The 10,161-nt window shown below is 43.4% G+C and overlaps 1 protein-coding gene across 1 annotated transcript; it reads right to left on the bottom strand.

Annotated features, from left to right (window-relative positions):
• Nucleotides 1-854: 854 nt before the first annotated feature.
• Nucleotides 855-8,860, bottom strand: srsf3b (serine and arginine rich splicing factor 3b). Its single transcript, XM_056273680.1, has 6 exons — nt 8,661-8,860; nt 7,419-7,629; nt 7,132-7,266; nt 3,142-3,180; nt 1,853-1,939; nt 855-1,544 (listed from the first exon to the last, which is right to left on the bottom strand). The coding sequence occupies exons 2-6, from the start codon at nt 7,619-7,621 to the stop codon at nt 1,517-1,519; spliced, it is 492 nt and encodes a 163-aa protein (XP_056129655.1). The 5' UTR covers nt 7,622-7,629; nt 8,661-8,860; the 3' UTR covers nt 855-1,516.
• Between the last annotated feature and the right edge of the window lie 1,301 nt (nt 8,861-10,161).

The raw sequence follows: 10,161 nt of genomic DNA, 5'->3' as shown, positions 1-10,161 counted from the left end.
ACTTGTATTACTTGCCAACTGTTGAGGAGAGTGTTGACCAATGTAAAGGGTGTCACGACATACAAACTTGGCATGACATTTTGGGTCATGGTGTAACCCATATGACATATAGGGCTACTAATAGTCATTAAGTGGTCACTGCACACACGCGCGTTATCCGACCCCGCTCCTCCTGACCACCCACGGCGGTTCGCAAGCCATTTTCTTCCGACGTTTTCGGTCAATTTCTTGCACCCCACCCATGCACAACAACTTTTGGTACTCAATAAAAACTCCTTGTGGTTTCTCAGTTAATGACGCCAAACAGGCATTTCGAACGTTTGTGACAGCGCTTCCTATGTAGAAAACCACTTTCGGCCCTCCATCTGTTCGTGACGTCATATGCGAACAGAAAGCCACGTAATTGAGAATAACCCATCTCATAAAGGGAAAGGGAGGGGGGGGGGCGTCAGCCCCGCCACGATCTGCACCCTGCAGTGAGGAGTATTTTAGGGTTGGAACCCCATGATACGCGGACGCCATGAGGTGTCCTATTGCCGCATAACTCATCAAACGTTAAACGGGTCATTCTTCCTAAGTTCTGGATCCGCAGCGCCTCTGTGAAATCATCGCGGACAACGACCTCTACAATAGATTTAAAAAACGACACCATGAAAACAAGCCCATAACATTTCCAAGCTACTTTCTGGTGAGAAGAAGCCCAGAGTCACCTACAGCACACAGTAAAACCGTGCCATGACTGAAGCAACAGTACAGAACTGTAGGATAACTGACGCTGTGCAATACTGCCATCTAGTGGAAAGACTTGCCTGACTGGTAGACAACAGTACTCTTGAAACGCAAGTTTACAACAAACATCTTTTTTAATGAAGAGAAAATTACAAAGATCGAAGAAAATACAGTGGACAGTTTTTTTTATGGTCAAAAACCAAAACTTGTGTTGATTACATCCTCTTCATCAGTAAAGGAAAACACTTCAAATCTGATTGCCATCATTGTAACTGACTAACCCTTGCTAACAGGGACCTTCCCCATGAATGTCGTAGATAAATAACGTTGCTAAACAGTGGGTCAAAATAGGGAGACTTCCTTTCACACGGCTTTTTTTTCAGTCACAAAACTCAGTTGGCGTTTACACATGAATAATGGACAACTACTAAGCTATGTCAAACTACAAAGTACATTCATTGACAAAAGAAAGTGTTTAAGTGATTCACTTGTGATTGGAATGCTGGGTGGAGCAACTAGGTTTCAGTACTGAAGAGAATTAACAAGACCCGGGTAAAGAATTACTCCTGGACATACCCACACAATGAAATATACAAACCAAGAATAAGGAGCATTACATCACATTAGAAGGAACAAAACCCTAGACCTCTAAAATATTTATAAAGTTTTTTTTTGTGTTTTTTTGGGGGAGAGGGGGACATGGTCTGGCTTAAGTTCTTCACATAAATCCAGCACAACCGTTCATCATTCATCTTCTGATCCCTTCACTCCTGACAGCCACGTGTCCTTACTTCCTCTCGTTTGACCTGGAGCGACTACAAGGGGAAACGAGAATTAAAATCAAACGAGACATACTGGCCAAACCAACTCAGCAACATTCACACAAGAACATGTCGTCCAGTGACTCGGAATACTTAGCTGTCACATCAAGTCTATTCAAACCTTTTCAAGTGAAGGGGCGAAACATGAAGGGAGGGAACCAATTCACATTTTAGTTTTTTTTTCCCCCCACCAAGAACTTTTAACCACTTTTACCTTAAGTAACTGAAAAACTCCTTTAGAAGGCAGTTTATGATATAGCAATATTGACAAAGGAATAAAAGAATAGAAAAAATGTCATTACCTCCTCGATCTAGAGAAAGACCGTGAGGGTTTGTGGTTCCTATCCCGGGAAACGGATCGCTCTCTCCTCCTTTCTCTGGAGAGGGACCTACAGAAGTCAAACCACCCAGTCAGAAATATACAAATATATAATCATAATCACTCTTTTAGAAAAAAAAACAAAAAAAAAACTTAAATTACAAATAATCTGGGAATCCACATATTTGAATTCCCAGATTATTTGTAGTAGGGATGGGAATCTGCAATGATTATGGAAAGGTTAACGAGATCAGGCAGGAGTCTCTGTGGACCATGATGTTCGCGGATGACATTGTGTGCAGGTTGAGGAGAGCCTGAAGAGGTGGAGGTATACACCGGAGAGAAGAATGAAAGTCAGTAGGAGCAGGATGGAATACACATATGTGAATGCGAGGAAGGACAGCAGAATGGTGAATATGCAAGGAGTAGAGGTGACGAAGATGTACTTTGGGTCAACTTGTTCAAAGTACAGGGAGTGCAGAAGAGGTGAAGAAGAGAGTGCAGGCAGGGTGGAGAAGTGACTTGCAGCAGAAGGGTACCAGCAAGAGTTAAAGGAAAGGTTTACAAGATGGTAGTGAGAACAGCTATGATATATGGTTTTGAAATGGGGGCACTGACGAGAGGAGGTGGAGCTGGAGGTGGCAGAGCTGTAGATGCTAAGATTTTCATTGGGAGTGATGAAGAAGGAAAAGATTAGGAATGAGTATATTAGAGGGACCACTTAGGTTGGACGGTTTGGAGATAAAGCAAGAGAGGCAAGATTGAGATGGTTTGGACATGTGTGGAAGAGAGATGCTGGGTATACTAGGGGAAGGATGCTGAAAATGGAGCTGCCAGGCAAGAGGAAAAGAGGAAGGCCAAAGAGGTTTATGGATGTGGTGAGAGAGGACATGCAGGTGGCTGGCTTGACAGAGGAAGATGCAGAGGACAGGAAGAGATGAAAACGGACGATCTGCTGTGACAACCCCCTGATGGGAGCAGCTGAAAGTAGTAGTACAAGATGTAGAAGACAAATCATCTGGGAATCATGGTTTGCTTTTTGTTTAGACAAGCACCTGCTGTTCATTGTCACGTTTTAAGCACATGGTCTAAAATTAGGATATTAATGATTGTGGGAATCATGAATTCAGTTGTCTTTTCCCCCTGACTAAATGGGTATTCCCATACATTTACCTGCTGTAATTTATTCTGTACAAGAAAAATTGCTATCCTAAATCCACACATTTCTTTCTTATTGGGCGACTCAAGCAAAATTCATCAAAACATACATACCTGCTCCGACTACGGCTGAAACTCCTCCTGCGGGGGGATCTGACAGAGAACAAAAGGAAAATGTTAAAGACTAAAGTAAAATCGATTGTTTACCTCTTGACCCCAAAGCTTCCCATTCCTCATAATGCCTGCAATCCCTTAATGGGTCTCCTGCAACACAGCACTTTTAGACTAGCTGTGCGTCTCATGAGAAAGACTATTTTGTCTAGTACATGACCTCAGTGTCTTCCAATATTACATGTTGCTCAGTAATGGACCAGGTCTATGAAGACGGTGGCCCTGTGAACTGTCATTCAGTGCATCCAAGATTAGCCATAGCACACAAAGTGCACAGTTTCCCTACCTTTCTCACAAAACTTGGAACACTGGATTAGGATGTTTGGATAAAGGTTAATGTTCAATTGAAGAAAAAGAGCTAAATTAGCCTGTGGTGATTATAACGGCACTATGTATGATTTGTTAAGGTATGTGCTTCTGTGTCACATGCTTAGTTCTCAATTTAATCCATTTATATCAGGCATGTACCATTCTATACTTTTCACAGAAAGCTAAATCAGTTCATCTGAACACATTTATTGGGAAATGTTTCATCACTCATCTAAATGACCTCTTCAGTCTTGCCTGCAGGTATCCCCACCCTTATAAACAGCACAGTAGCATAACAACCAAAAACAACAATCGGTTTAATATGCAAATTACCATGATCATTAACTAGAGTTACAATGGCCATGTGTACTATCCACAGAAGATTGGGAAATAGTTGCAATCACAGCATTGTAAGATGGCAATAGATGTACTCTTACGCACACCCATGTTTCTGCCTTTAGTACTGCCTGTATGTGAAGTATGTGGACTGAAGACACAGCTTCAGCAGCAGACACACTCGGTCAGTGTTAACGGTGGTCCATTGCTAAAGGTGGGGTCGTCTTGTAATTTCATATGGACTGCCTCCACTACTTCATCAACAGGAACGCACGTGAAGAGGAGCTTAACATCATAAAGGACCATTGTTTCATCCCCCTCTATAATGATGTCCCTCGTCATCTCCATAAAACTGAAGTGTTCTGGATGTGATGTTCATTACTGCCTACCAATGGGTAGGCAGTAATGAACATCACATCCAGAACAACAGAATAGACGCCAGAAACTTAAGAGATGTTACAGGCCACTGAATTAATCATACAAACACAACAGGCTGTAATCACACATCCTGTCATACTTTCGCCATTTACAATGCTGTGATTGCAACTGCTCCCCAATCCTCTAAACAGTACACACAGCTATTGTAACTCTAGTTAATGGTCATGGTAATTTGCACAAGTTTTTTTTTGTTGTTGTTATGCCACTGTGCTTTTAGAGAGGGTAGAGATACCTGCAGTCAGTTTAGACTGAAGGTCACTTAGATAAGCGATGAAACGTTTCTTGCCAATGTGTCCAGATGAACCGATTCAACTTCCTTACCTGGATTATTGAGCATGCATCAAGACATGCTATACTTTTGTTCTGTATAGAAGTCATGTGCCTATTTCAAACATTATTGATAATGGGGTCCAATTGTTATGAAAAATTGTCATGCCTGACGGCAAGGAAGGCTTATTGTGAATATGGTTGGGGCATAGCAGTCAAGCAGCATTATATCTGTCTTTGAACTTCCTAATGCCCAATAGCTGATCCCCCCCCCTCCCTTTTTTCCCAGTCTGGGGACACTTTGCATTGCAGGACGAGCACGTGGGAACTTCACACACACGAACACAAACCACTAGGGCTGTGCAATATGGTGATATATATTGTGCGACAATAGAAAAACATCTACCGTTTCATATTAAGCTCTATTGTGTATTTCAGTATCGCAAATCAATCTTTACGGCAATATTTTTCATCCTGTGTTGTCTGTCCATCTTTTGCTGGGGTTACGTTAATAAATTAATCATGGGCTTTTTACTCGCGAAGCTTTTATTGCACTTGCAGTAACTAGTGTAATTGTCGTCAACTCTCCATCGCTCTGTCTCTCCTCTGTGTGGAGGGACTGAGCCTCGCCCGCAGTGAAACGGACAGTGGAGTAGAGGAGATGAGAAACTAACGTGCCCATAAATGACAGCATTACACAGTAGATGCTATGTTTACATAATGTTAGTCACCTAATTTATGTGCACCCCTTTCATTTCAGCTCAGTGTGAGACCTTCTATTGCATTTTGCTATCATTTATAGTCGTGCTACTCTTCTCTGCTGTGGTTCAGTGAGGGCGGGGCTTCCCCTCCATGCACACACACACACAGTGTGCACATGCTTGGGGGGGGGGGGACAAAGACCAGAAACTATTTATTAATTTAATTTACTGAAAATGTTCTGTATCGTTATATTTAGTTACTTGGCTATGAAACGACTATATCAGGATATGAGATTTTGGTTATATCGCACAGCTCTACAGACCACTATATGAAACTAGTCCATTGGACATGAAAAGTGTGCATACAAAGAAGTTCATAACAAAACCAATGCTAATGTATTGGGCATCAGGAGTAAAAAATAGATGGACAATAGATTAAACTTAAAATAATTTGCAGAGATCACACAAAAACAGGATTTTTAAAAAAGGGGTTAAGGAGTAGTTTTCAGTCTTGTGACTTCATAATTCAGCTCAGTGCCCCTAGACACACCAGAAGATCACCTATCATCCAAATCTCTGGTAATGTTAAGGTTCTAGACACTGGGTATTGGGCCATTCCCCTTTGAAACAATGAATAAAGTTAAGAGTGAGAAAGAAAGCAAACCATTATGATTCAAACAACCTTTTTAAACCAGCTGTCTCTTCACTTTGAAAACTAATCAGCAGTGTACTGAATGAAGCAGGAAAAACTTACTAGTATTTTGGTTTTCAACAAGCTAGATATGACGAAAGGGAGGCAGACTGTCGGCCGGGTAGGCAGAATTGGCTGAATAGGACTGGCCAGATGCTGCAAGGTGATTAGTTGGCAGGCAGATGGGGGCTGGCTGTGGCTTTTTCCCTGCTTTTATTGGTTAGCCGAAGGCTGCTGCCGGTAGGTTGTAGTGTAGACATTTGGGAACGTAAAACGCTGATTGGTCGGAAATGTGAAGTGGGCCGCTGCCGTTTGGGTTAAGGTTGGAGGAGGAGGTTGAGAACGGCATGCTCAGGAACCAATGGGCTGGTGCAACCTGACGACTGGCCATGCCTGGGTCATGTGACACGACACCAGCCAAGCTGAACGGTGCACGCCGGTCAGCGGTCACATGATGCTGAAAGAGGACTAGTTGACTGACTCAGAGGGTGGTGAGAAGAGGCATGGTGGTGACTCTGCAACGGGGTTCATTCTTATTAATATAGATGGAAAATAAAATGCAACCTCAAATCAAAAAAAATAAAAATAAAAAAGAAAGGCATCACAAGTGATAATTTCATTTCCCTCTATACATACACAACTAAAGGGTACTGAAATTGCATAGTAATTATCTAAGCCTATCAACTATCTAGTTGTAATTTTCCAAAAACGAAACTCTAGAATCCAAAGCTTCTTGGAAGTGAACAGGAAATGATACACTTCAAAAATACATTTGTGCTCGAAGCAAGTGAAAGTTTTCAGAGTCAAACTTAATGAAATACTTAACTATATTAAAAAGGTACACTGAAATATTCAGTAAAACATCCCAACTGTATACCAAATTGTAAAACCAATTGCTGATTATGAATATCTAACTCTCTGGTGCCACATTTAAAATGACCAAAAGTGTAATGAAGAAGATGAGTCTGCAGGTTTTGGAATCACAAAAATTGCAGTATGTATAACCACAGAACAAAAAAATACTACCAACAACAGAAAGGTCTAAAATGCAAAACATGTAGTTACCAGGAAATACTGTAGGTCAGTGTGAACTTTTACCCTACCCTAAAAGAGAAGGGTTAAAGTAGGAGATAAAATATAAGGTTTAGTGGCATTATGGGCACTGCGATCACATAAAACTGTCTAGGTTACCTTCGCCTGGGTGGTGGGCTTCGACGTCTGTAATCGTCTCGAGGACGTCTGTTCCAGGAAGGCGGAGGACCACGGTTGCGGCTGCGTTTTTCACCATTGGACAGCTCCACTCGAACTCGGCAACCACACAATGTCCTGTTTATATATATATATATAAATAAATAATAAATAAATAATGAAAAAGGGGGCACAAATTAGAACCAATCTCCAACTGTGACTTTAGCACAAGCAAATTAACTCCCTATTTTTCTTTTTAGATGTGCCATTACGTGTTAATTGTTGCCTACCTTCCATCAAGCTCACGCACTGCATCAGTTGCATCTCTGGGATCTTCAAACTCTACAAATGCAAAGCCTGGGGGGTTCCTTGCCACCCAAACACTGCGGAGTGGGCCATAATAGCCAAAAGCTCTTTCTAGTTCCGTCTTGTTTCCATTGTTGCCAAGATTGCCAACATAGACTTTGCAGTCAAGAGGGCAGTCTCTGTGCATGTCTGGTCCTATAAAAGATATAAAGGGATGAACTACTGCATTTAAAATCACGGCATCACTTATGGTAGATTGTTAAGACAGAAAATGACTTGTTGAGAATTCTCCTAAACAGAAACACACGTGCAGGTGCACATGCACACCACTCACATTTCATTTGGCAATATAAATGTGCTACTGGAGTCAAGAGATCGTGAAAGCTCGAATGCTATCCGAAATTCCAATTGGAGGAGTTTGTTTATGACACTGACTTAAGTACGAGAACAAAAAGCGACAAGTTTCCAAACGAAAAATTCCCTCCAGTAGTCCATAAAAGAGCAATTGAAAGCATTTTGTGTACAACTCATTCCTTTTCCTCGACACCCTCCCACCTCACCGAGCCGTCATGTCTCCAATAGTCCCGGCTCTTTTGGTGGCAGTGTTGTTATGAGGAATAAGGCAATGAATTCCCAGACATGGAGATGATGTTGGAATGCAAACCACACTGGCACATCTGGCAGTTCAATGCTGTTCACCAGCTACTGGCATTTACTTCAGAAGTATCTACACATGTATTCAAGAGGGCGACTGCTTGCGATATATAAGTGTTATAGCCAAGCTACCTGCACCTCTCACTCTTACTCCCTTAGCGGTGGGAGAGCCTAGCCTCTTCCGATGGGTTAGCGTTAGCTTACATTTCGAACACAGTGAAAAATCACCATGACCACAACGACCCACCTAAACAATTCCAGCAGCTTAGCGAGGGGCAGAGAACAGTCTGGCCGTAAACTCACACGTTGAATGTGTATTTTAATCATCTATTAGTTAAGTAAATCGATAACGTTATAGTTCTGGGTCGGTCGCCAAAAGCTAACGCGTTAGCTAAAATGGCTGTCACCTTTGCGTGGCCTCCTTACCGCAAGCGAAAATCGAGCGGTTGAGGAAATAGTTAAAAATCAGACGTGGCTGCAAAGAAATAACCGGCAAAACGAGCACACACACACACACACAAAAAACACGTCAAAAATAAATAAATTCTCCTGTTCCGACATAACTAGATTACCGTATTTGTTCTCCCCACCGACACCACGAATTCGGAGCTCTGCCCGCCGCACGAAGAAAATGGCGTGACGGAAAGAAAGGTGTGTTGCTAAGAGAAGCGGCTCACGGCTCTGCAGCGCTCGAAGGGCGGGGCAAGCGATGGCTGTCCTATCGGTTGCCGAGGAGGCGACGGTTCATTTGAAGCAAATACGCGGCGTTTGTGTAATCTAATACACTTTTTTCCACAACTTTAATTGATCGAGGGTAGCCAATAGAATCTAAAGGCGTTTCTTTGGGGTGTTACGAAAAGGATCGTAAAAACGGCCAATCCGGGATCGTGAACAACGCACACCTGGATGCGCGCGCAGCCCGGACGGAGACGGGGGGGAAAGAAGAAAGGGGGCGTGCGCACCTTGCGGACGAGTTTTGCAGAGATTTTTTTTTTTTTGCAAGTCTCTGCAAAACTCGCTGGGGGGCGTTCTTGGGAGTCCATTTCCGCCACACACACACACAACAAAACAAAACAAAAACAAAACAAAAACAAAACAAAAAATCAACAACTTGCGGACGAATTTCGAGCGCGGTGATTGGATCAGCTGATTTCCGGGACGAGCCAATCAGGACCGGGCGGCGCAAACACAAACGAACGGTGAGCCCTGGACGATGAGCCGGTGGGTTGAAGGAATAAGTTACAGAAGTCAAACTTCTTTTACAATTGTGTGAATAATTAATCCTTTTATTACTTTCCCTTTGAAAATGTCACGAAAACGCCAGCTGGGAGAGATTTGACATTTTGAGATACTTTATTGATCCCCGTGGGGAAATCACGCTCTGCATTTAACCCAGGGGTGGGCAGTCTTATCCAGAAAGGGCCAGTGTGGGTGAAGGTTTTTGTTCCAACCAAGTAGTTACACACCTGATCCCACTAATCAACCACTAGGTCTTTGCTGGGGAACTTGATTAGGAGACACAATTGCTCGGTTGGAACAAAAACCTTCACCCCACACTGACCCTTTCTGGGTAAGATTGCTTGCCCGCCCCTGATTTAACCCATCCTAGCTGTGTAGCTAGGAGCACTGGGCAGCCGCCGTGAAGCACCCGGGGACCAACTCCAGTTCGTCTTGCCCTGCCTCGGTCAAGGGCACAGACACGAGTATAAACCCTAACATGCATGTTTGGTTTGGAGAAAACTCACCGCAGACACAGGGAGAACATGCTAACTCCACACAGAGGACGTCCTGGGATGACCAAGGTCCTGGGATGACCAAGGTCCTGGGATGACCAAGGTCCTGGGATGACCAAGGTCCTGGGATGACCAAGGTCCTGGGATGACCAAGGTCCTGGGATGACCAAGGTCCTGGGATGACCAAGGTCCTGGGATGACCAAGGTCCTGGGATGACCAAGGTTGGACAACACCGGGGTTCGAACCCATGACCTCCTTGCTGTGAGGTGACAGCGCTAACCACTTCACCACTGTGCCACCCTGTTGGGTTGCACCGTTCCTGTAGGTGCAACCCAAGGC

This window comes from Lampris incognitus, chromosome 2, assembly GCF_029633865.1.
Source record: "Lampris incognitus isolate fLamInc1 chromosome 2, fLamInc1.hap2, whole genome shotgun sequence".
Taxonomy (NCBI): domain Eukaryota; kingdom Metazoa; phylum Chordata; class Actinopteri; order Lampriformes; family Lampridae; genus Lampris; species Lampris incognitus.
This window is presented reverse-complemented; position numbering and strand designations above follow the sequence as displayed.

Excerpts from the sequence above, each read along its gene's own strand:
- srsf3b (XM_056273680.1), bottom strand. The coding sequence starts at position 7,621 with ATGCACAGAGACTGCCCTCTTGACTGCAAAGTCTATGTTGGCAATCTT. Across the intron at positions 3,181-7,131 it reads AGCCCACCACCCAGGCGAAG|ATCCCCCCGCAGGAGGAGTT; the intron begins GTAACCTAGACA and ends GTTCTCTGTCAG. Across the intron at positions 1,940-3,141 it reads TTCAGCCGTAGTCGGAGCAG|GTCCCTCTCCAGAGAAAGGA; the intron begins GTATGTATGTTT and ends TGACTTCTGTAG.